The 26920-nt window shown below is 35.9% G+C and overlaps 2 protein-coding genes, 1 long non-coding RNA gene and 1 other non-coding gene across 5 annotated transcripts; 1 reads left to right on the top strand and 3 right to left on the bottom strand.

The window, feature by feature from the left end:
• Positions 1-4747: 4747 nt before the first annotated feature.
• LOC113321042 (pentatricopeptide repeat-containing protein At1g08070, chloroplastic-like) lies at positions 4748-6738 on the bottom strand. Its single transcript, XM_026568923.1, has one exon. The coding sequence runs from the start codon at positions 6709-6711 to the stop codon at positions 4894-4896; it is 1818 nt and encodes a 605-aa protein (XP_026424708.1). The 5' UTR covers positions 6712-6738; the 3' UTR covers positions 4748-4893.
• A 216-nt stretch (positions 6739-6954) lies between these two features.
• Positions 6955-7028, top strand: TRNAV-CAC. The gene has a single exon. It is a non-coding gene; the product is annotated as a tRNA-Val (tRNA).
• A 498-nt stretch (positions 7029-7526) lies between these two features.
• LOC113323696 (mitoferrin-like) lies at positions 7527-10773 on the bottom strand. Its single transcript, XM_026572039.1, has 2 exons — positions 9850-10773; positions 7527-8129 (listed from the first exon to the last, which is right to left on the bottom strand). The coding sequence occupies exons 1-2, from the start codon at positions 10633-10635 to the stop codon at positions 7917-7919; spliced, it is 999 nt and encodes a 332-aa protein (XP_026427824.1). The 5' UTR covers positions 10636-10773; the 3' UTR covers positions 7527-7916.
• Positions 10774-20823: 10050 nt separating this feature from the next.
• Positions 20824-26604, bottom strand: LOC113322711. Of its 2 annotated transcripts, XR_003347264.1 has the most exons (3): positions 26244-26604; positions 23428-23903; positions 20824-21653 (listed from the first exon to the last, which is right to left on the bottom strand). It is a non-coding gene; the product is annotated as an uncharacterized LOC113322711 (long non-coding RNA). The 2 variants fall into 2 exon arrangements; XR_003347263.1 differs by having other exon boundaries at positions 20824-23903.
• Positions 26605-26920: the final 316 nt, after the last annotated feature.

The following is a 26920-nucleotide window of genomic DNA, read 5'->3' as shown; positions in this document are numbered from 1 at the left end:
GCGATACTTTCTGGGACCAAATTTGGGTTTAGTACCCAAATTTGGTCGTGACTGTGGTTGCTCTAATAGATAGATTAAGGAAAGTTACATGTTGTCGGGGTTTGGTTGCAGTCACTGATATGCAACTTATCCCGGTTAAGTGCACATATGTTTTGATAATCATGAATCCATGATCATTGTAAGTCACGGGAGAAGCATATACGTATTCTAGCAGACAAATGGGGTCGTCAAATATGTCTCCAATATCTTGCGAATTCAAGACATTATCACCAAGTGGAGATATTGTTACAGTTCCACTTACTAGTGAAGGTCAGCAAAGTTATCCATATTATGGTGTGTGCAACAATTTATCGTTGGAAAGACATTATCGTTGGTCAACAATTTACTAGTGAAGGTCAGCAGAGACATTATCTTGTGTTGGCACCACAAGATGAGTATCAGAACCAGTGCAACAATTTATCATTTTTTAATCAATCAATTCCAGGATTTTCACTTGAGGCAGATGCAGACACTGAGGGAGAATATGAGTTATGAATTGCCTGAGACTCCGTTAGGGTCAAGTTCTCAAATACCCGGTGATAGCAGTGCAAGAAGTCGTGGAAGTCGTGGAGGTCGTAAAAGTCGTCATGACACTCCAACTATGGTGGAAAAGACTCAGCTACCACCAACAGCAGGAACAACACCAGCAGCAAACCTGGAGACAGATTTTCAGTCTCTTATTGGTTTCATGCCCCAAGGTCCTGTACTTACTCCTGGGGTGGCGTAAATATGGATGCATTTAGGAAATCCGTAATTTATACCCCAACAACTACTTCAGCATTTCACCGATTCCAAGCACCTCCAATTCAACCATATCCGGTACCATATCAAGGTTATGAATCACCTGATGCTACTCAACCACCATCTCAGAGTCCAAATATTGAGTTTTCACAGGATCAAACTCACTTAGGGGAATATCGTTAGTTTGATAGATCGTGAATGTGAATATGAATCGTGGTTTGTTTAAATCATTAATGTAATTGCACTTTTGTTTGATAAATAATAATCTTCATTTAAAGTTTTCTATTTAAGTTAAAATTGAGAACTTAAAATTGATACATTAGATTAAATTTGGGAAACATTTTTAAGATTTCATAACAACTTGCATATCGGAACTGCTTTCCGTTGTCACAGAGCCACTTTGCACGACATCTTTGATCAACCTCCAGCAGGGATTCACCACTTCTCATGTTTCGAGCCTCTTCCCTTATCATACGGATATACTTGTTTATATTCTTAGAAATTATGGTGAACCGAGCACTCAACACCATTGAATCACGATTCTCGAGGTTCCTTGTTTCTTCTTCAAATTTCAGTAAAATGCGTCCCCAAAACTGAATCGCCTATAATGCGCCATCAACGATTGGATGATTAGTGAAGAGAACATAATTCCTGCAGATGCATTCATCTTCTAACGTGCTAAAGTTACGTTGTTGTGAAACTCTCCAACTATTTTTCCTACTATTTGATCTTGTTATTTCATTTGGCACACTAGCTCGAAGTTCATTTTTTTGATTTTCGGCCGCATGTTGCTCTTATATGAATTGAGCCATAGATATGTTTTGAGCCATTGAAAAATCTAAGAAAATAGGAAGAAGGTGTGAGTTAAAATGGAAGAGGAATTTGGTGTTTATAGGATTTATGGTTGTTGGATCAGATTCTACATAGCGGTGTAGACTAGACCGGTCGGTCCTATTAAAGTCGCTGACGGTGTACAAAACACCGAACGGTGTAGTCTTGGCCGAGCGGTCGAGACTCGACCACTCGGTAGAAACTTGACCTGGCCTGGCTTAGTGGCAAATTTTCCACTTAGCCAGGCCAGTTTTCCAGCTCCATAGTGGGTGCAAAAATGGCAAACTCTCAAGTTTGCCACGCCCATAGGAACCGGCCTAACACTCATTTGGTACTTTGTTTTGGGGTTTATGACACCCGTTCGGTTTGGGTAGGGACAGCCGGTGGGAGAGAAACTAGGTATAGTAGCTAATTATACATTTAATAAAAATTCAAACCGGTGCTTATTTTCTAATTTTTAAAATTTTAATCCCTCCCAAGAGAGAATTTCCCCAAGATAAAATTGTATCAATCATGACCGAGACAAACCAAAATCTGAGTTGACTACATTGATCTTACATATGTAGAAATATATATATATATGTATAAAAGTTGGATCCGAGATTATACCAAAATTTGGAAACGGAATCTCCCCAAACAACGTTGTACTAGTGTCTCGCTCGGGACTGAGACAAACCGAAATCCGAGATCAACTACATTGGGTACATGTACCGGGTATGCGTACCCTTAAGGAAAATAAAAGTTTCGGAACATACAGAACTTTTTAGTTTTGCGTACCGGGTATGGATACCACACCCGTTTTAGAATCAACAATTCTTTTTGGGTATGCATACTTGGTATGTGTATCACTCCGGGTTCACGAGTTCACAGACTTTTTGTGGTATGGATATCGGGTATGCGTACCACTAAGTCGCTGCCGAACTATAGCTAGGCAAGTACGTGTACTGGGTACATGTACTACGGCTCTGGACCTATAAAAAATTTCCCAGTTTGTGAAACTGGTATGCACAGAGTCCTGTATCCAGATTTCAGTAGTTATATATTTCTCTCCAGATCATTTTGAAACATTCTCAAATAACATCAATGACACATATCACTGTTCCAGACTATTTTTGAATGATAATCTTGAATCACAATTTGGATTACGAATAATAAATAGTTCTTAACCGAAATTCATCAAGTATGAACAATTGTTCATTAAACTTATCGAGAACTAATTACCAAGATAAACTTGACTCGAAATTCTTGATATGCTTATATTAGTCTAATTAGGTATGCGACAAAGTCTCATAGATAGAAAGATGAATATAACTTGATAAATAGGTGGTTCAGTCTTCACTTAACTTTTGTTGAAGAAGTTCTTCAAAAGATTCGGTTGATCTTCTCCTTCAAACTGTAGAACGCTATGATGACTGCCGTGATGTCTGTTTCTCAACCACACTTCTATCCTAATCCGATACTTAACTAACTATAGACTAGAAATCAGGATATAGTTTTGCTAACTAAATTTGATAACAAGCTTGAGATAGAAACACTTTGTGAGTTCGATCGAGCAATGCTCTAACAGGTACTACACATCCCCAAACTCATCCCCGTTTGTGCCCGTAAAACCCTACCCAAACGGGGAGGGTACTCATGGGGATGGGTTCGGGTGTGGAAAATGGCCATACCTATACCCACCACACTTTGAGAAGAATTCAAAGTCGTTCTCACCTCGCTCGTTCATAGCGAACTCAAAAATCATCGCTATATAGAAGAACGTGTTTCTTTCTTCATATTCTCTTGGAAACTTGCAACAATGAGTAACATCGTTAGATAAATCAGGTATTATATATAAAATGATGAATGAAATTGAATTTACTGTAATTAACTTGATGAGGACAGAGTCGCAGGTTCAACAAGCTATCCTTAACACATTAGTTTGTGGGCACTCAATAATGAGCGATGCTTCACCTTACTGTGAAGATGTATCCAGGATAAGATTGCCCAATATAACTTGTATCTGTACAATACAAGATACTCACTCTATGAACTTAGCAATTAGGATTGACAAGAAAATAAACATGCACTGCGCAAAACAAAGAAACAAGCGGTAAAAAAGATGGGGATAATACTCGCTTCTTGACTCGATTTGGAATGAAGAATTCCAGTTCAATTTATAGAAAAAAGAAGTGTGTGAAATCAATGTAGTCAAAATCGTTCTCGAAGGTCGATTACTCGCCGAGTAATCGCTACAGGCTATATAACCGAGGCGATTTCATGATTCCAAACTATTTCCAATTTTCAGCAATTAAGGTGGACGATTTTTCCAATTTGGACCGATTTTTGAGCAAACGAGTTAACGATTTTTCCGAGGTTGCTTGCATGCACTAAAATCAGAAAAGTAAAATTTCTTAACCCCTCAGATGAGAGTTATCACATAGAAAAACCTATAAATACATGATAAATAGTTTTAATTAGGTACAAATGGTTACAATGGGAGTATGAGAGTATTGGCAATGTAGCATAGAAACTCCCTTGGTGTGTTAACCCAGCAATTAGTGAAACAACATTCTTTTCTGGCATCTCTTTGAAAAATTTACAAACAAAATCTACATCTCCACATTTTAGGTAAAACCAATGCATTACCAACAAAAACATTCAACTTCACCAAACTATCAGACATACTAATGTAATTTCCCGCCTTCCCTGTTTTAACTTGGAGCAAGCTGAAAGATCTGATATCCCATTCCATTAAGGAGGCATATCGATAATTTCTTCAGTCCCCTCAATGTTACCATCTGTTTGGTTTATTCTTACAGTACGTTAACACTTAATTTTATGCTTACATAATTATGAACCAAACTCAGATTTTTCTTCAGGAATAATGCAGGTACTGTTTTGACGACCGTGATAATCATGATTTAGGATATAGTTATTCCATCTCTCTGCCAGTTGATTTAAATTTGCATTAGGAAGGTCTGTATTGGTTGGGAGTGTTGAGTGTAAATGTGGTGTAAGATCAGTTAAGAGAAGAGGTGGGTGGAAGGCATACAATTGTACTATTTATTCATAGTATTTGTATCACCAAAAGTCATTACAAGAACATGAGCCACCTTTAAAATGATGGAACCGATTTCGGTCCCGAACGATTATCTCTCTTTCATAAACTCTGGATATGAATTTAGTTACACAATGGCACGAAGATTCTTTACGATTCTTAATGGCGTTCCTGGTTTTGTACTAATCAATCCAAATGCAATTGCTAACCGTTCACTGTGCTGACATAATGACTGCTCTTTCTCAACCTGCGCTACATTTGAAGTTTCTGTCATGAAACCTTCCGTTCATTACTTCATCTAGCATTGAGTATATCTCTTTTGTTCTCAAGTGTGATTTGTCTCCCTTTCGGAACTCATGAACTATGCCATCTAGTTCAATCACACTACACCCGGGAATTTTCTTTATTTTTCTTTCCTTCATTGTTTTTCGTATCTCTATTGCATCTTTCTGTCTATTAGCTGAAGAGTATATATTGGACATGACAACATAAGCACCATCTTTATCCGGTTCGATTTCTACTAGCTTTTTCATGATAGTTTCAGCTAACTCAAGTTCACCATGGGTTTTGCAGGAACCTAATAAGGATCCCCAGATAAAGGTGTCAGGCTCAATTGGCATAGTTCGAACAAACTCTATTGCTTCTGCAATTAACCCTGCCCGGCCAAGAAGATCGACCAAACATCCGTAATGCTCCATTTGAGGTTCAATTTTGTACAAACTGGACATCTCTTTGAAAAGTTGCTTCCCTTCCTGCACTAGTCCTGCATGGCTACAAGCTGATAAGACACCGATAAATGTCACCCCATTTGGTTTTATGCCTACCACACACATCTCTGAGAAGAACTCTAATGCCTTCTCGCCTTGCCCATTCATAGCTAACCCCACAATCATCGATGTATAAGAAAACACGTCTCGTCTCTTCATATTCTTGAACACTTCAGATGCTTGGTCAATTCTACCACATTTCGCATACATATCAACTAAAGCATTTCCTATAAACCCATCTGGCTTGATCCGATTTCCACCTATATAAGAATGAACCCATTCTCCCAATTCGAGTGCTCCAAGATTAGCACAAGAGTTAAGCACACCAACTAATGTAACATTATCTGGTTTCACGCCTTCACTTTGCATTCTTCGGAACACGTTCAACGCTTCCTTGAATTTCCCTTGGTGTGTTAACCCGGCAATTAGTGAATTCCAAGAAACAACATTCTTTATAGGCATCTCTTTGAAAACTTTACATGCAAAATCTACATCTCCACATTTCAGGTACATATCAACCAATGCATTACCAACAAAAACATCCAAATTCACCTTATTATCAGACATATACCGATGTAATTTCCGGCCTAAATTTAAATCTTTTAATTTAGAGCAAGCTGAAAGCACAATAACCATTGTCTTCCCGTCAGCTCTGAACTCAGTTTCTACCATTTCCAAAAACGCACGCACTGCTTCCTCTGGTAAATCCGTATTCGCATAAGCTTGAATCAAAGTAGTCCATGAAACCAAATCCCGTTGTGCACTCCCCGTAAACAATTTCTTCACAGCATGATACAACCCACAAACCGCATACAATCTCATCAAAGTATTCTTAACATAAACATCTGACAATATCCCGGTCTTCACCGCATAACAATGAACTATTTCGCCTTCTCTTAACGCTTTCTCCTTCGTGCAAGCTTTAAGAACAAACGGAATAGTAAAATTATCAGGAATCACTCCACTTTCAAGCATTTCGCAGTAAAAGTACAATATATTTTCCAATGAAGTCTTCTCTTTACTCGAAGCGAACGCTCTAATGATTACATTGTAAAGGTTAACACTTGGGTTATCAACCTTATCGAAAACTAATGCAGCATAATGGAGATTTCCTAAAGGAGATAGAGCACAAAATGAAATGAATTTGGTCCATACAAGGTGAGTTTGGAAATGCTTCGTCTTGAGTACGATTGAATGAATTTGCTTCAAGTCTTCCATGGATTTACAAGATTCTAAACTACGAAGAACTGAAGAAAGTTGTTGTGGAGGAGTATACAGTTTTTGCATAATCATCGAATTTGAAGAACAAGAAGAACGAATTTTCTCTCTTTCTCTCATTCAAATTACATCAAAGGCTTGGAGACCAAATTTTTAAATTATCCATGGGACAAAAAGTTATCCACTGGACAAAGGATAAATGATACTAGTAACCTTCGCTTCTGATATGGGGTGTCATAACTCTTCCGCCAGTTCTTCACAAAGACATCGACCTTGATAGAGAAACCAACATAATTAATCTTGAAAAGTTAGCAAATTGTCTGGTTGGTGTAGTTGGTTATCACGTTTGCCTCACACGCAAAAGGTCCCCAGTTCGAACCTGGGATCAGACATATTTTCCCTTTTGTTTATTTTCTCTATATTTTTTAATCTGTTTCCATTGGTTCAGACATTTATCTTTCGCATGTTGTTTAAGTTTCTGTATTCTAGATGTTGTCTGGCAAGGAAATGCATTGAATTTTTATGTGTCTATTTTGACAAGAAAATGTCCCCTAAACATAGAAAAATATTTTGCCATCAGAGTTGCTCATGCTGACATTTGGTTTTCTTCCACTCGCTTAACTTCATACAAGACGAGCTTCTTCACTTCTGGTAAGTAATGCTACTTCACTCCTTCAAGCAACAGGCAAGGAGGTCTACACTTTAAGAACTTGACAGTTGCAGTAACCCGTCTGCGCTGATGGTGTAGGCAACAAAATCTGACATGAATGTACAAAATTATGCTGTTTAACTAGAATCTAGCACGCGTTCTAACATAATACAAGCAAAACCAGCATCTGGAAGGAACTTTAGTAAAAACAAAAACACAAAAGTAAAGAACATCAGCTCATAATATCTCAATTGAATAAAAATCTGCAAAGATGAGAGGCATTATTCCTGCCTCGCCATACTTTTTGCACCAGTCGTGCTTAATTAAGAACATGGCCAGTTCGCCAGTTTTTGATTCGCCGCAAATTGTTATCAGTTATCACTTACTCTCACTAATAATACAACAAGGCAAAGGCACTAAGGCAGCAGTTGGCCACGCAAAAATGGAGCATAAACAGCATGTGCCCATGCAAAAAATAACTTAAGACGAATTACCCAATGACAGCGGTCGTGGAAACGAGACTTCTAATTTATAAGATGCATAAATTGTGGACTTACTTGAACCACATGAGACTGATCTGTTTTGGATACAGAAGGAAACGAGGAATTAGAAGGTTATGTTCATCGAGACGTTAGAGTTGAGGAGAAGGGTGTCCTTCAGGATCATTCTGCAGAAAGTTTTTCATTGCTTCATAAGTAGACCAGCAAATGGCAGCTGCAGGTGCATGGAACAATACTCTTGGTGTCAGTCCACGCAACAAGGCCTGGTAACCCTCTTTAGCAACTATCTGCTTAAGAGCCAGCCTTATAGAGCTACTTCTAAACGTGTCTGCCCCACATACACCCTGTATCAAAAGTTAAACGTGCAAACTAAGTTCAGTTTTAAATGCCAGAGGTGTAAGCTGGTTGTGTAACACATAACACTTCGATAAAGAGAAATTAAAATAAAAAACGGCTTAAGGTTGAAGAAAGTAGAAAACATGAATTTAGTTCACAAACATGAATTTGTAATTATGCTAATCAAAATAAACTGTAAAGCTAGACTGGATTCATCTTATACCATGACACATAGTTAACAAGTCCAAACCAATAACAAGAGACGGATTAGTCAGAGTAAATGCTTCACCAAAAATATACTCCCCTGGTTAAACAAAACTCAAGTCCAAGCCAAATTTTAGGTTCTAGCAAGTAAACCTTAATGGTATTAACAATCTCCGGGGAGCTTTTGAAGTGCTCGCGTACTTGAAGACAGGGGACAACTTCAAGTATACTGCTTTGCCTACTAAGAAACAAGCCAGCCTCCTAATCTGGATGTATGAAGCCAGGAGATTGCTTCATACACCAATTATTGTTAACTCCAAGGGTCAAAACTACTCTAACAGTTGTAGACTTGACATCTGGACTAAAAGTCTCAGCAAAATAAACTTCATCCATTTTGATTATAACCTTGTGCTACTAGTCCAGACTTAAGTTTGACTCTTCATACCCACTTACAACCAAGACATTCATATGTGGTTCGGAAGCACATAATTCCAAGTGTCATTCAATACAAGAGCATGATATTCATCTTCCATAGATCCCATCCACTTCTCATTCTTACATGCCTCTTTGAAACTTTTTGGCTCAGAGGAACTGGATGTTTTATAGAATGATTCATTCAAGACAAAATCTGGAAACTGGATGTAATAATAGGAGTATGAGTAACAGACTCAGATGGGCCTAGAACAGAATGTGAGGATTCTGTAGCAGAAATCTCATTGAGAGATGAATCAATAGAAGAAACAGAAGAAGACGAAGATAATGTATTATAAACATTTGATTCATCAAAGATGACATGCCTTGAAATGTGAAGCTTTCTAGACTGCCCAGTTTACAGAAAAAGATCCACAAAAAAATACCAACCCGATGACTGCTACAAATTTTAACCAATTAAATGTAGCACACATAAAGTTTACTACTTCAACTTTTTTTTTTAATCAAATCTACGAATTAGTTTATTACTTCAACATTCAACAATCTCAGAGGAGCTTTTGAAGTGCTCAATGCATACTTGAAGACAGGGGACACCTTCAAGTATACTGCATTGCCTACTCAGAGACAGGCCAGCAGCCAGCCTTCTAAAACAAGGCCTTGCCAACAAGTTTTTCTCAAACGCCACTTAATAAAGTTTTGCTACTTGAGATCTAGAAGATCAGTTATCACAGTGATCAAAGATCCATCCATACTCAAATAGTATCAAGTCCTCTCTTCCAGTGACAAATTTCAGTTTAGAATGAAATTCATTATCCTGCTTCTTACGTTGTTTAAACTAAAGTCTAGATGACCTAAAGATTTCCCTGTTTACAGAAAAGATCCACAAACATATCTAAACCCAATGAACCTACAATTCAACCAATTACATGTAACATACTACTTCAACCTTTTTTTGATCAATCCAACGAAAAGGTTTACTACTTAAACATTCAATTCCTGATATCATTTATTCAGTTCAAACAGCTGATACCCAAACCCAAACATATTGCTAAAGAATATCAAAACAAAAAAACCAATGGTTTTAATCAATACCTGACACTGCAGTCTTGTCTTAACAACATCCAATGGAGTAGTAACCGCGCCAGCAAGAGCACCCGCAGCTCCACCAGCCATAACATGAACCATTAGTCGCTCTTCACTAGCATTCTCCGGCGAAATCTCATTCAAAACTTTCTTCATAGCTTCATAAGTAGCAAAATGCACAGCAGTAAAAGGTGCATTCATAACAATAGTAGTCCTATAACTAGCATAAAAAGCTCTAAACCCCTCTTCTTTAAACATTCTCAAAACACAATCTTTAACACCATTATAAGGACTTCTTTTCAACTGCAGTCTCTGCTTCACAACATCCATAGGAGTCAACACCGCATCGCTCGCTATCGTCGCAACAACGCCAGAAACGGCGTGCACTAGTGGATGATGCCCAGGTTCATTACCACCTAATTTCCTTTTACAAGTTTCATAAACAGAGAAATAAACAGCATGGGCAGGACCAGCACCAAGACCCATTGCTGCAATTCCTCTATAAAGTCCTAAAGGACCTTCTTTTCGCATAATTGAAGTAAAAAATCTCCCAATTTGATGGTGATGATGACTACTATAAGATGCAGCAGCAGCAGCAGGTGAAGAAGAAGTTGCAGCACCGAGCATTTGCATACGGGTTTTGAGTGTATCTACTGGGAACATTGCCATGTGTTCAACCATTCCTGCAATTGAACCTGCAACCATGAATTTCCAGAAACCTAATCCATCATTTTCATGAGAGGTGGTGGTTGTTTTGGAATCTGGATTTTGGATTTGGGTTGAGGTTTCTGTCATAACAACAATGAATAGAAAAGTGAAGGGGATTTGGTGGTGGTGTTGCTGCTAGTGGTGGTGGTGGCTGTAATTGAGTTAATTTGGGGATTTCTGGGTTTAAGCTTCAGTAGGGTTTAACGGAGAAGAGAAAAAGGAAGGATTTTTAATTTTGACTAATTTTTGGAAGGTTTTTGACTTGTCGACAAAGAAGAGGAATTTTGACCAAACCATGAGGCACGAAACCGGCCTTGTGACGATCCAGAATTGGGCAGCCCGAACATGAAAGATAAACCGTAACCTATTGGGTACATTCATGAACCCATTTTACAAATTTTAGCTATATACCAAGTTTATAGATGAAAATTTTGTAAAGCTTTCATAAATTAATAGCGTTACGGTGCAAAAGAAAAAAAGAAGAAAATTATTTTAGCTTGTATTGAGTTAAAATTCAAGTTTATAGATGAAAATTTTGTAAAACTTTCGTAAATTAATAGCCATAGGGTGCAAAAGAAAAAACAAAAAAAAGGAAAATTATTTTAGCTTGTATTGAGTTAAAATTTAGCTTGTTCAAGCCTAATTGAGACCATAAAGATTTACTCCCTCCGTCCCAAATTGGATGAGCTGGTTGTAGTTTGCACAATTCTTAGGGAAAAGAGGAAACAGGAGTATGTTTAAGTATTTTTTACAATTATACCCTTGTAGATTATAACTAGTAACTTAAAAATGATTTATCTCTTAAACTATACCACGGTTTTCGTAAACTTTATACTGTTGAAAAGCATTTTAAAACACCTACGTAACGAATATAAACATGGCTATGAAATTATATATTTGTTATGGTAACAATAATCAATTAAAAAGGTAGTTTTGTAAATATCATCTTGATTAGAGAGATAGTTCATCTATTATGAGACAAAATTTAAAACCAACTAGCTCATCTAATTTGAGACGGAGGGAGTTATTTTAGCAAAGTAATTAATTTATCGAGTTTTGTTGTAGCAGATTCTGGATGCTTTTAAGAGAGAGAAGCAAAAACCATCTTTTGAAAACCAAACTCTAAAGGAATAGCAAAAACTTCTAATATTCATTTTGCTTTAATAGTTTATTCAAAATATTATGACAATTTTTGTTTCAACGTAACTCAGAGAAAAAAAGAACGAATAAGGAAATTTTTGAACCTATAATTGGGGATATTAAACAAAACAAAATAGAGGCATCCATATATTTTTGGTTATCCGAACTTTCCTTATTTAATTAGGAGTAATCAATTCATTAGTGAACTTAATATAATGTTAGTACTTAGATTAAATTAGTAAGATAAGACTTATGGATTAATTAGATTCAGTGGATTAAAAATAAATATCATGTTTCTTTTGTGTTAGATCATTGCTCGGTTGAACTCACCAAGCATTTGAGTGTTAAGTTTGGTTGTCATATTTTAGTATCAAAACTCATCTAAAGTCGCTTGATTAAATACTAGAGTCGACTTCGTTTACGTTAGACTAGAAAGTCTATGAATGTTGAGACATACAAGTATTACTCTGAAGAACTGAAGAATGTGAAGAAGTAACGAACTACAAAGACGACATCATCCTTCCACTTGAGGTTAGTAATATTGACTTGAACTGTTTCATTCCTAACGTATCTTTCAAGTCGTGCTATATTGAAAACATAATTTAGAAACTGTATATACTGTACATATTGTGTATAATACTCTAGTGATGAGACATGATCATAATAGTATGATCATAGTATTAAGAAACTAGACTACGAAGTAAAACGCTTATCTTTTGAACTTCATAGATATGACATCGATATAATCTTGTATATAATATATTGTGATTATGTGAATGGGTGTATATATGGTGAAGATTTAATCCTAGGGAATAATGTTTTACATTTGTTTAAAGGAAGTACATTCATGAATTTGTTTCGTGAATCGAAAGGGAAATCAATAGGTATATTGGTCCGACGATTCATTGCATATTCTTTGATGACCAATATGTGTGAGTTGGTATATATCTTGGTATAACCGATCACAATACCTAGACTTATGATTTGGTATGACCAGTCCTGGTAATTGGTGTAACCGATCCTAAGTAATCACCGTGAGATGGTATGATCGATCTTTGTAATTGGCGTAACCGATCCTGGTAATTGGTGTGACCGATCATAAGTGTTGTGTGACGGATCCTTGTAATTGGTGTAACCAATCCTAGTGACTGGTGTGACCGATCACAAGCAGATACCATGTTTAGGTAGAACCGATCCTAGTGATTGGTATAACCAATTGAACCCACATATGTGACTTGGAAGGACCGATCACAACTAACCATTGTGATTTGGTATGTCTAATCACATAATAGTCATGGAAAACTGGCAAACCAATTATAAACTTGTTTGGAAGTGTGGTAGGACCGATTCCAAGAAGCAAATCCATGTAAATATGAAATAAGGATTTGCAGTGAAAAGATGTCAACATACTTTGAACACGAGCAGTAACTCTTATCATTTATTGTTCAAAGATATTCCTTGGTACTCAAAGTGATCCTGTGTCGAAATAAATTAAGAATATTTTAATTAAGGTTTTTGGTTTTATATACTTTAATTATCAGCAATTATTGCAATAAAAATTACTAATGTGCCTTTACTAATTGAAGATTTTCTGTTGAGAGATTTCGGAAATATTGGACCAACATTTATTGGAATTATGAAAACCGAATTTGGGCATTCATTGCATATTTTGGGAATATTTTAGGTTTTGGAAATATCGTGGTGTCCGAACATCCTTAATCGATAAATACCTAAGTTGCATTTCTATCAAACTATCCTATGAGACAGGCAAACTTCATTTCTTGTTGTTTCTAGTGGATCCGTCTATTCGGGGAGGAAAGTATCCTACTTAGGTGAAATCTCTTACAACCGCTCGTTTAAAGACTTTTGTGGGATCAAGAGGCTCTACGAGTACCGTTGGTGGGAAACTAGATAATTACAGTGTTATTAGTTTTCGATTTTATTTGATTGACTAACGGTTGTTGAAACTTTGATTGCACATAGTTTGTTTATGCTTGAGAATCTTCTCTTCTGATATAAGATTCACTCAGACTAGATCAAAGTATCGATGGGATCTTCAAAACTGTTGTTAGATCTAAAGATATCTTGTGATAATTCATTGTTAACATACTCCGTTTTGTGTGTGATTAATCAAAAGAGATTCAACTGGTGTTGTGCAGGTATTTGAAGGCAATAGAAGATTTCAAGACGAAGAAGAATTCTTATTAGTTTTCGTATCTTGTGGATTTAGTGCACAAACCTTGATCGGCTGGGATCCAGCTAGAATCGATTTATATTTGATAAATCTGATTGATTAGTTGCCTGAGATCGGCATTCTCTATATTTCTCTTTGAGATTTATATTGATTGAGTGCGAATCTATACTTGACTATTTCGGTAGTTAAAATTAAATTAATCTAACCAGACAAAGGAGTTTATTAGAGTAAACATAAGAGCCTTGTTCAACAACTCATCATAATGTTTAACAAAATTGATTATAGTGGTTACCAAGCAAATTCTTGCTTTACTGTTTGGAAACGATCCAAAGGACTTGTTATTTACTGCGTGAATCTAAAAGTAGAAGGCGCTGGGATACTGAGGGAACTAAGTAGCTAGGGGTAGTCTGATTGGTCTCAACTATACGAAGTTGGTATTAGATTGTATAGCGGCTTAATTTTGAGAGTATTCAAAACTGGACTTGGTCCCGAGGTTTTTCTGCATCTGCGGTTTCCTCGTTAACAAAATCTTGTGTTGTGTTATTTACTTTACTTCCGCATTATAATTGTTTTATATTATAATAAAAGTAAATACACTTGTGCGTTAATCCTAATCACTTGATATTGATCCAATAGTAAATCAGTTTCGGACCGTAACTATTATCAAGTTTTCTTATTGTCTTGACTTTTTCCGTAGACGATCACACTTGGTATTGCACTTATAGGTTGAAATAAAAAGATTCTGGTATACTTGGGTACCCTCGTATTTTCTTTTTGAGTATAAATTGATACCCGACTTCAAACAATTATATCACCTATACCCAATTCAGGAATGGGATGAACTTTGGAGAAGATTAGGATTATAACCAATTTAAGAATGAGCATGGGGTCTGAGTATGATTATAAGTTCAAATAAAAAACTTAATGTCTCATAGTCGGCATGGTGTTAATCAGTTATCCATGTCGATTTTCTACCTTAGTATGAATTAGTTGAAGAACACATGCCTATTTTTTAACATTTGCACTGCCGGTATAAATTAGTTAATGAACGCCACGCCTATTTATGTAAGTTATGTCGATTGTCATTTGTGTTGATGATGAGGAGCACCTAAATCCAAATCAATAGCAGTATTAAATGTAAACCATATATACATTTTAAGTGACATTAAACAGTATACAATGTAGCTTGCTTGCAGATATTTTGAAAACCATTAATTAGTTATTGAAAAAGCGGGGGTCTAACAACCACACCTAATATTTCGTTCGGCAATCTGAATGGACTAGCTCCAATATACTTTCAAGAGAATTAACTAGACAGTTAAACTCAATCTTTAGAAAAGTATATCAAAGATTTATATCTCAATTTCTCAATTCAATCTGCAATCAAACAAATAGGAATTTGCGAGCCCGATTGAACAAGAGAAATAACTTGGACGGTATCACAAACCAATATCCAAGTGGCAATCAGTTCAATCAACAACCCAAAGGCCGGATTCACGAACTGATTGAACTTAATGTACAACCTGTGATATTTCTATTATATAACAAAATATAATGCGGAAAATAAATATCACAGACACCAGAAATTTTGTTAACGAGGAAACCGAAAATGCAGAAAAACCCCGGGACCTAGTTTATCTTTGAACACCATATTGTATTAAGCCGTTACAGACACTATCCTACTACCAATGAACTTCAGACTAGAATGTAGTTGAGCGCTAACCAATCTCACACTGACCAAGGTACAGTTGCGCTCCTTACGTCTCTGAACCCCACCAGGATTCTGCGCACTTGATTCCGTTAGTTGATCTCAACCACAACTAAGAGTTGCTACGACCCAAAGTCGAAGACTTGATAAACCAATCTGTCTTACCAGAAAAGTCTATTGATATAGATAAATATGTCTCCCACAGAAATACCTATGAGTTTTGTTCCATCTTATGATAAATCAAGGTTCACATGAACCAATTGATAAACCGGACTTATATTCCTGAAGAACGGCCTAGTATTATCAATCACCTCACAATAATCTCAATCGCATGGAAGTGAAACAAGATATTGTGGAATCACAAACGTTGAGACAAAGATGTTTGTGACTACTTTTAATCTTACCTATCGGAGATACATCTCAAGCAAATCTTAGAAAAGACGGTACTTAATCACGATAGTATAAGTAAGATCAGAACATGCAACTACAAATAAAATAGTTGGGTCTAGCTTCACAATCCCAATGAAGTCTTCAAGTCGTTAACCTATAGGGTTTTGGAATAAACCTAAGGTTAAAGGAGAATCGACTCTAGTCGCAAATAGTATATCACAAAGGAGGTGTGGAGATTAGGTTTCCCAGTTGCTAGAGTTCTCCTTTATATAGTCTTCAAATCAGGGTTTGCAATCAATGCTAACTTGGTAACAAAGCATTCAATATTCACCGTTAGATGAAAACCTTATTAGACTCAAACTAATATCTTTCAGCCGTTAGATCGAACTTAGCTTGTTACACACAAATGAAATGTACCTTCATTTAGATGTGGGTAACCGTACCTAAACGTGTACACTAGGTTGACTCAACAATAGTTAACCGAAGTTAGCCACATGAACACTTTGATATCAACCTTATTCATCTTAATCACAACTAGTTCAAATGACTCAAATGAAACTAGATATAGAGTTGTTCAATTGTTATATTCTCATAGAAATATACAAGAACACAATTGAAACAAAATCGGTTTAGTTTACTAGAATCAATTCATGAACATTATAGCCACGGTTTGCAAATGATTGCATTCCTTATTATATAAATATATTGGTTCATGACACAACCGATTCTAGAATATAACCCACTCACGTATGCAAACGGGTATGCATACTTAAGTAGTCGTACTTGGACTGTGTCCGACAGTATGCGAACGGGTACGCATACTGCCACACATTAAAAACATCAGTGAAATTAGTACGCGTACGAGTATGCATACATTAGTTCCCGGACTTCAACTGAGTTCTCCAGTACGCGTATGGGTACGCATACCAAGGCTTCCGAACTTTACCTGACCTCGCCAGCACGCATACGGGTATGCATACTGTACCGGTCTTGGATCAACATATATGCAAGTACGCATATTATGTCTAAAATCCAAATATTTTTAAGTGTTCTAAACTCTATTTCAATCATTGAAACATTCTTAGAGGATGACAATAGTTGCTTTCACAAACTATTAGCATCAAAGCTATTTTCAAGTGATTGACATAATCAATACGAAACATTCTGAGTCTACATCAAATGAGACGTTACAAGGCGATTTTCATATGATCATCTTTTGACTTTCGTGAAGAACATAAGATGAACTTGGTTAAAGTGAAAGCTTACCAACACATATATCGAGAAATATGTAAGCGAGTTAAACTCAGCTCCAAATATCAAATGTCTATAATCGAATACTATACAGGTATACGACTTTTGTCTCAATATAAGAGATAAAGTAGAAATTGACTTTCCGAGTGATAGATGAGTTTCAGTCTCCACATACCTTTTGTTGATGAAGTTCCACAAGCTCTCCTTAGTAGTTCTTCGTCTTCAATTGATGGACGCCGTGAAGTCTAAAGCTCAGCTACACAATCTATCCTATAGTCTGAAATATATCTATAAGTAGATTGAAATCAAGACTTATAGTTTTGATCACTAAACTTGACAAACAAGCTTGAGATAGCAACGCTTGCGAGTTTGATCGAGCAATGCTTTAACAATTATTGTAATCTATTAAAAAAGATAACAACAACCAAAAAAAAACTGTACAGAAGTAGCCAACAACATATAAGTAATGTAGAACATAACAAATTATTTAAAGAAAATCCAGTAGTGAACTAAAAAATTAAGAACACCCAAATACTTGTTGAAATCTATTGAAGCGGTTACAACCAGGAATGGTCTAGATTTAAAGAAATTAGAACAACCTATGAATAAAAACATCATACAATATAGCTTGCTTGTGGATACTTTGGAAATACTACCACTTTGCTTGTAGAACATAACAAATTATTTAAAGAAAATCCAGTAGTGAACTAAAAAATTAAGAACACCCAAATACTTGTTGAAATCTATTGAAGTGGTTACAACCAGGAATGGTCTAGATTTAAAGAAATTAGAACAACCTATGAATAAAAACATCATACAATATAGCTTGCTTGTGGATACTTTGGAAATACTACCACTTTGCTTCTGCTAAAGATCTTATGTTAATCAATGGGACAACTAAGTCTGGGGCAACAAAATAATATTGATCTTCCTACCATTAATTATACAAGTATTCCGTAATCTTAAAATACCACGAGAGAACTCTAGCTAGGAAGGAATTTATAATATCTTAATGTATTTATTATATGCGCATTAATATTATGTTAATCGTGAAATGTAACTCATTTGTTAACACTCATTTAATATAAAACTACGACTTTTTTCTGGAAAAAAAAATGAAACAATGTTTAATGTGAAAACCATATCTCTTTCTTCAAGAAAAGAATTGTTTTCTCTCCCTTTAGTGTGAATATTATACCATTGACAATAATAAAAAGAAACAACCACACATAAGTTTATTTATCTGATTTTAGCAAGAATAAATATTAGCTAATTTCCTACCAACTACCATATAAATAAGAATGTTATAATTTAACATCTAAAAATATTATTGTGAACAGAGGTTTGAAGGAGATGGAATATTCTCTTTTTCGAGAACAAAAATCCTATCCTAAACTCCAATAGAATTGTTTATTTAATTCGGTTGCTCGGATTTAATCCTTTGTGGAATCTTCGTATGGTTCAGTCTCTCTAGTTGTCTTAGCACAAAAGTAATTACTCAATGTCTAATAATTAGTTAATCGGCTGCACAAATTTAGTATGTGCGTGTGGGAATAATCAAGAAATTTTTATAGAAAAATAAAAAGAAATAACCAAGAGAGATATATAATCAACTCTCATCAGTCTATGCAACACACCGTGCAACTTACTTTTCTCTTTCTTCACTTTAAAGCTAAAATCCAGTTTTCCAAACCTAACGAATCCTAAAATTACATCTCTAAATCTTCAAATTATTTATCTGTACATTTGAGGATTTCAATGTAGTGCCTTGAAATCTAGCTACTCATTAACCTAAGAGATCAACTAGCAGTATTAAGATCTAAATCATTTAAATCTAATACAAAACTTAACCGAAAACTAAATCCAACACTCGAGCTTTTGTATATAAAATTTCTTTCAAGTGATAAAAAATATAATACATTATTTGTGTTTTACGAAATCTACGGATATAAAGTGATATACAAACATCTCTAGGTTGCTAAAGCTTCAAGCTATGAATTTGGATTCCTTCACGTGCACATCTCTCTGATAACTGAAAACTGAAGTGGAAACGAGTGAGCACATCCTTCCAAAGGGGTAATCAGTAGATACCATAACAACATTCAAGTAATCATTAACATGCTTCACAGTTCTACTAGAGAAAACAATTAAACATCTTTCACATCCAACATACAGCAGCAGAACATTGTTCTAAATTTACTTCCCCATATATTGTTTCCATTTTACAAATCTCTGAAAATTCATCCCCAAGATGACTTATAGAAGTGATACTAGAACAACCTAAACATTTGTTATCTTAACCTCGTCTCAATCTAAGGTGAATGAGATGCTAGAATAACCCTAGTCTCAAATGATAACACCATCCAAACGAAATGCATAATCCCATGTTTCATGTACCACCATACTTTCACCAAGCATTAAACCCTTTCAATAGACGCAACTGGCTCATGTAGAGGAGCATTCCACCTCTAAAAATAATTGACAAACACTTGCAAATATTAGTTGGGAATCAAAAATAAAGAAGATGATGCAAAACAAAACAAAACAAAACAAAAACGCTTAGTTTGATGATTTGATTGCTAATACGATACTCATTTAAAACAATATAAAGATGGGGCGGACAATGCAAAATGTGAAAAATTTTATAAAAATAATAACTGCAAAATGCAAATAGGAATACAAATATCAACTTGCACTAACATTCTAATTAACTCCTTTAAAACAGCTTCTACTTGGCATAAGATGAAAACCAAAAGAACTTCTTCAACGAGAAGTGTAGGTACAGAAAACCTACTCGTCACGTGGTCAAACGAGGCTGCACGAAATAGACGAGGAAATCTTAAACGGAAGATATCTTGTAACCCCGAGGATGAATGTCAGTGACAAGTCAAATCAAATGTCAGAGTTACTTTTACGAATATTGGATCTACGAATTATGAATAGAGAGATATGTGAAATGTATAATAAGAATAAATAGACAACGAGCGAGATAAAGATGACTGGGCGAGGAAATAGTTAACGAAGAAAGAGCTATGAAGCGAAGTAGGTAATAGTTTCAGACGAAGATGAATTGTTGAACAGGAAATTAGGACAGATGTCCCGACAAACAACCGAAGTTATCGGCGAAAGAGATGGGACAACTTCATTGAAAATTGCTTCGGCGAAGTATAAAGGAGAAGCGAAAATGCTCAGGTAATGAAAACGTTCGATTGCATCTGCCGGAAGTCGAACCCGGGTCTATTGGTTGGAAGGCAATTATCCTAACTGTTGGACTACAAAAGCTTGTAGTGGTGAATTTCAGATGCTAAAGTTCTTCACCTATGAAAAATATATGAGGGCATTTGAAGATGTTTCAAATTGTGTGCTATTACAGATTTTGCACTTGCTTCACTTTTTTGTGAGACGGAGCTCGAACTGCAGATCCTACCCATACTGAGCGATCATTTTAGTAGACGCAAAACATTGTAAAATTAATCCTCCACTGCTTCACAGTTCACATACCCGAAAGTTACACTCTAATTAGTAGACGCAAAACATTGCATAAAACTGCAAATGGCTAAGCAAAAAACTGACTTTAGGGCAAAGAGGAACTGAGCAAACTGTGTTGCTAAATTCAGTATATTGCTCAAGCAACAAACTTGCAGTTCACAGAGAGACTTAATTCTGATCGTTCTACACACCAACAAGTAATATCTGAAGACAAGAAAAAGAAAGAGTATCCTTCTCACAGTACCTCTCATGAGTCAAACTAGGAAAAATAGGGAAGAACATAAGTTTTGATATAAACAAACTAAAACAGTAAAACAGGAAAAAAACTTGAGCTTTATCTGTCTTAGCAGCAGCTGAAGCAGCCTGCCCACGACAGACGTCCAGTTCTCCTAGCAGCAATATGAGACTAACCTAGCAGCAATATGAGACCAACCTTTCGTCCAGGAGGTGCATCACGACAAACAAACAGTACTGGCATGTCCAGTATGCTGGTGGTTACCTCCTCCGTGAGGATGCTGAACTGGATTCATAGCAACACCACAAACCTTGAGCCAGGAGTTTCTCTTCACTCTGTAAGCGTTTCCTGCTTTCAACATGGGCTTCTCAGTCCTGCCTCCACTAGCAACTTGGCCAATCCACCGTATCCACTAGGTACAATCTTTTTTGCTCCAGATGGAAAAAAGCTTAACACAACATTCGAGGAGCTAGATTCTCGACAAACTTTTCAACTCATGAGACAAATGTAGTTGCTCCTCTTATGTATTCTACCCATCCAACATCCTAGCCGGCGTTCTATGGATGCATTACCTCCAGCTACTATCAGTTCGCTGCAGCCGACAAGAAACCAGAGGTACACTAGGAGTGTAAATCAATTTTCAGTAGCACGTTGTTGTATTACCTAGCGATACATGAGATCCTGTGTGTAGTCTCAATCTATAACCAAAGAGATTAGTAAGTCTAACAAATTTGTCAAACAGGAAATAAGAAAAGAGTTGGTATAGTAAAATTTTTGTATTGATAATACAAATTTGCATATGAACTATGAGCACAAGCCCCTAATTGACACGGAAACTATTTAGATACTACGAGTGAAACTTTTGTTACTTGACAGCAATACGGGAATTATTATTGCTAATTAACAGATGACAATGGTTTTCAATGTCATTTCACATAAGAAGCTATTAACTATGTGAAGGACTTTCTGATGCAAATGTAAATTTATTTGCGTAAAAGTCACGGTTTGCCAATTTCACATGAGTTAGTGAGTTCCAGAAGCAGTATTTCTAAGTTTTTGAAACGGAAGTCACCTGCAGAAGCTAACATCATCATACATACTCAGAAAATTAAGATAGAAATACGCGTATTCATAAGACTCTCCTGAATTTCTGTTGATACGGAATATTCAGCATGTGAGCCCAATTGGAATTTTTCAATACCCTAAAACACGTACGTATGGCATCAGGTCACAAGACCAAAATGGATTTTCCAATGCAATCTAGTCTGCTTAGAAAACGTTGAATGCTGACAACAACATCATTGGGTATAAAACACACACATTTTGAATCTTAGACAAGTTTTAGAGAATCAACAATGCGGCTGTGCATATTGTCTCCAAGACTTAACCCTACCAATGGTCCCGACTGGCTCAGGTAGAGAAGCATTCCATCACTAAAACCAATTGACAAACACTTGCAAATATTAGCTAGAAAGATCAAAAACAATGGAAGGCGATGCAAAACAAAACAAAAAAGCCAAGTTAGATGATAGGACTGCTAATACGATACCACCAATGACATCAAAGACTGATAGATATGACTCGTTTAAAACCGCCAACGACATCAAAGACTGATAGATATGACTCATTCAAAACAATACAAAGATGGGGCAAAAAAATATAAAATTAAAAGTGAAACTTCTTCAGAGAAATGAAAGCTACCAGATAGCAATATCATCTTGAACTACCAGCCTAATAACTCATTTAAAACAGCTTTCTTCTACTTGGCACAAGCTGAGCACCAAAGAACTCTCTCAGCAGGCAGCTGCTAATAACTCCTAGATATTGAAAGCAACCAAGATTCATAGACAAAAAAATATCCCACTACATACTAGTGGTAGAAATAATGGTGTATATGAGGGTAACGAGTAGGCACCTTAATGCATCCAGTTCGTTACAAATAAAACACAAATGCTTGAGGGGGGCAGGGGAGAGAACACATCCATCTTATTTATTGACTAAAACACACCTTATCAGTTACTACTCGTGTATTAGTAGACACTAAGAGGCTACCTAAAAACGAATTTGTAACGAGTCATGCAGAGATTGACTTTCCATAAACTAAATTTGTAAATCAAACATGAAAGTTATGAAAAGTGTCTCAATCAACGACAACCAATTCTATCAAAAATGTAAATCTATTTCACAGCAAAGTCTTCGTCGTTTATGAGCAATACGAGGGATATCATAAAGAAAGGAATACCACCAGCCTCGAAAAGAACAGCTTTGAACTTCCTTAAACTTAAAAAGTAAAAATTTGAGAAAATGCCTACTTCTTGTACCAGATCAGAATAAAAATCAACATGAAACACCAAAAACAAAGCCACTTGAGAGGCATAAAAACGATGTGTAAGAATCAATTTATTCAACTAAGCATACCAATTAACCCCACCACAACATCTGAAATTTTCAAAAGAACGAGAAGAACTTTACCTCCCAGAAGCTCTGATAACATCCGTTTTAACCACCAATTATCTTCCATCAGAGATTGAACAATCCAGCGCATGTCATCCACAATTCATAAGTGCTCTGCACCTGCATCAGCTTAATAATTATTGCTCACAAGCCTCCTCTCTTCCTTGACAGAACCCGTCAGAGGATAACCCTCTTCTTCCTTAATCACACCCTCATTACCCAAATTCTGCCTCTCTTGAAGACTAATCATTACAAACAGTGAAACTTCTCCATGGACACTAATCTTTAATCAATACAAACACTGATACCGTTTCCAATTTCAAACGTAAGTTTTTTTTTACTTGCCTTTTTTACTGTATAACTTGATTGAATGATTATTGTTCTTAAAAATGATAATGTAAGTGCTGCAACTCTTTTAGATTCCATATTATGACCACCATATTGGGTGCTTTTGAGAAGCATTTAATAAGTCATTCTTTTTATCTGCCATTCACCTGTTGAAAACAGAACAGACATATTAACGAGCATTCAATTTAAGGAATCAATTAAACTGCTAAACTTAAGATGAATAAGATGGAATTGTAAACAATTTTTTTTATTATTTAATGAACATTAGACATACTTCTTAGAGGAGAAATCTCAATGCCGATCAGAAGCATGAGTGTTGTGTATGTGAGGTTTTCCATACAAAACCAGTATTTCATTCATAACCCTGATTCGCAAAATCATTGTTGCACAAAACTTCTCAATAAGAGGAGGTTTTCTTTGAAATATGGGGACTGGAGATCTAGAGACAAATGGAGACTATAAAAGTTCTGTTTGTATTGAAGGACTTGATGTCATTTTATGGTACCATAACTCTAATGTTCAAGCCATCAGATCCGGACTCATGGTAATGCATCCAAAGTGGTAGCACAGGTTTGGTGTCATTGACATTAGTGGACTGTGGTACAATTTCTCACATGGCCTAGTTGGAAATATAGAACTCTGTTCACTAGTTGCTCTTCTCGTATCATCTACCTATAACATCCTAGCTAATTTTCTATGGATGCATTATTAGCTATTACTAGTTTTGCTCATTTAGGATCAGTTCGCCACGGCAACTAAGCGAAGCAATAAGAGATACACCAAGGGTGTAAGCATACCTAATGGTTAAGTACCTCGTCGTTGTATTTACCATGCGAGTAATCCTTACTCATTACTCTAACTTATAAAGTTGTGAACCAGGAAAAATGAAAAGAGTGATTTTACAAATTTCTGAACAATGAGAAATCCATGAGAACTCTCTGTTTCTTTGCTATCTTCTAATTCAATTATATGTAGCACCTTAATGCATCAAGTCTGTTCCCAATAAAACACGAATGCTTGAGGGGACAGAGGAGAGAACACTTTTGATCTTGTTTATTGACAAAAACACCTTTTCAGTTACTAACACTAAGAGGGCTACCTAATAACGATTTTTTTGTGAGTCATGCCGATTTGCTTCCATAAACTAAATTTGCATGAAAGTAGTAATGAAAAGACATTCAATCAATGACAGCCAATCCTATCAAAAATGTAAATTTCATAGCAAATTCCATGCATTCATCATTCATGAACATTACGAGGGATATCATAAAGCAAGTAATTACACAAGCCTCGAAGAATACAGCTTTGAACTTCCTTAAACTTAAAAAGAAATTTTTTTAGAAAATACCTGCATAAAAACTAACATGTAACACCAAAAACAAAGCCACTTGAGAGGCATAAAAAACAAAGTGTAAAAAATCTACTTATTCAACTAAGCCTACAAATTAACATGTGAAATTTTCCCCCAAAAGAGAGTGAAATTTTCAATTCTTACAAATGCTTTTGATAACAGAAATGCTACTCTCTTATACTTCTTCACTTCAGTTACTAATCGTGTCTTTACTAGACACTAAGAGGATACCTAGTAACCAGTTTCTAATCAGTCATGCCGAGATTGGCTTCCATAAACAAAATTTGTGGATCAAACATGAAAGTTAAAATAAAAAGTGATTCAATCAACGACAACCACTCCTATCAAAACGTAAATTTCATAGCAAATTCCATGTCTTGGTCATTCATGACCATTACGAGGAATATCAGGGATATCATACCTTGAAAACACAGCTTAGAACTTCCTTAAACTTAAAAAGTAAAAATTTGAGGAAATGCCTACTTCTTGTACCAGATCAAAATATATAAAAATCAACATGAAACGCCAAAAATAAAGCCACTTGAGAGGCATAAAAACAAAGTTTAAAAAGCTACTTCTTCAAACATGTGAAAAACTTTCCTTAAAGAGAGCGAAATTTTTGAAGCTGTTGCATTCTATGTTTGTATGCTTATCTGCACAAAGTATAAGTCACCCTATACTTTCAAGAAGATAAATGGTTTTCATGATATTAATCAAACAAAACAGTGTGTTAATGTCGGAGAACCAGAATAAACAACTTTAATAGGAAATCCATTTGCATCCAAAACTCAGCTAATCTTACACTAAGGACAACCTAAAAGACATGTTTTCATGCTTGTTTCTAAACCCAAAGCTCAAACAATAATGTATTCATTGATAGTGTTTTAAATCTAAATATTAATCCTATCAGCTGTCTTAAGAGTGACTAAATTATATCAGGCAGTAATTTTGTTTCTTCTTCTTAAATTTCAATCAATAAAAAACGAAATTCAGTTTTGACCGGATGGAGAAAACTCCAGGTCTACCAGATGAAATTGGAAGAAAATGTTTAATTCTGAATTAGAGTTATAAAAACTTGAATAAAACTCTGATTAATAAAAATTAAAACCGATTTTATTACTTGTGTGATACTTACTCTTCCGATGCCGCAAAAAATGTACCAGCATCTGATAACCATGATATCCGATGGTCGTCATAGGGTTATGAAATCCCTATTTCCGATTCATAACATCACCAGTTTTCTCTTCGATCTCCCTCTCGATACAAAAACCCATATTCCATTTATAACCCATCTATTAAGTGGTGATGGCGGTGGTACTGAAGATAATAATGATGGTGGTGGTGGTAGAATTAAAGATGTAAACGGCGGAGAACTGGAATTGGAAATTAATTGAGCTGATTTGGGGATTTCTGGGTTTAGCTTCAGTAGAGTTAAGGAAGAGAAAAGAGAGGAGGATAGAGAAGAGGAATTTTGACCAAAAGTTGCCTGCCCCATAAGGCACGACATCGGCCTTGTGAATTATGATAACCCGAATGTGGCAAGAATCAAGCCCCAAACGAGAATATAGTTTAACCCCAAACCTGTCGGGTGAATTCCACTTTTGTACAGGGAAGGGGTGTTTGGATCAAGGGAGTGGAAAATTTGTGCTTGACTCATCTAATTTGACCTACTCGATACTTTTTTATGAGTCGGACAAAACAATCCTCACACAAAATCCTTGTTTCAAACAGAATACTAATCTTCCTTTTGTACTTCTTCGCCCTATTAATTCTGAAGAACAATCATAAGACTAAAACCCAACGGATCCATTA

The sequence above is a fragment of the Papaver somniferum genome, chromosome 11 (assembly GCF_003573695.1).
Source record: "Papaver somniferum cultivar HN1 chromosome 11, ASM357369v1, whole genome shotgun sequence".
Classification (NCBI taxonomy): Eukaryota; Viridiplantae; Streptophyta; class Magnoliopsida; order Ranunculales; family Papaveraceae; genus Papaver; species Papaver somniferum.
This window is presented reverse-complemented; position numbering and strand designations above follow the sequence as displayed.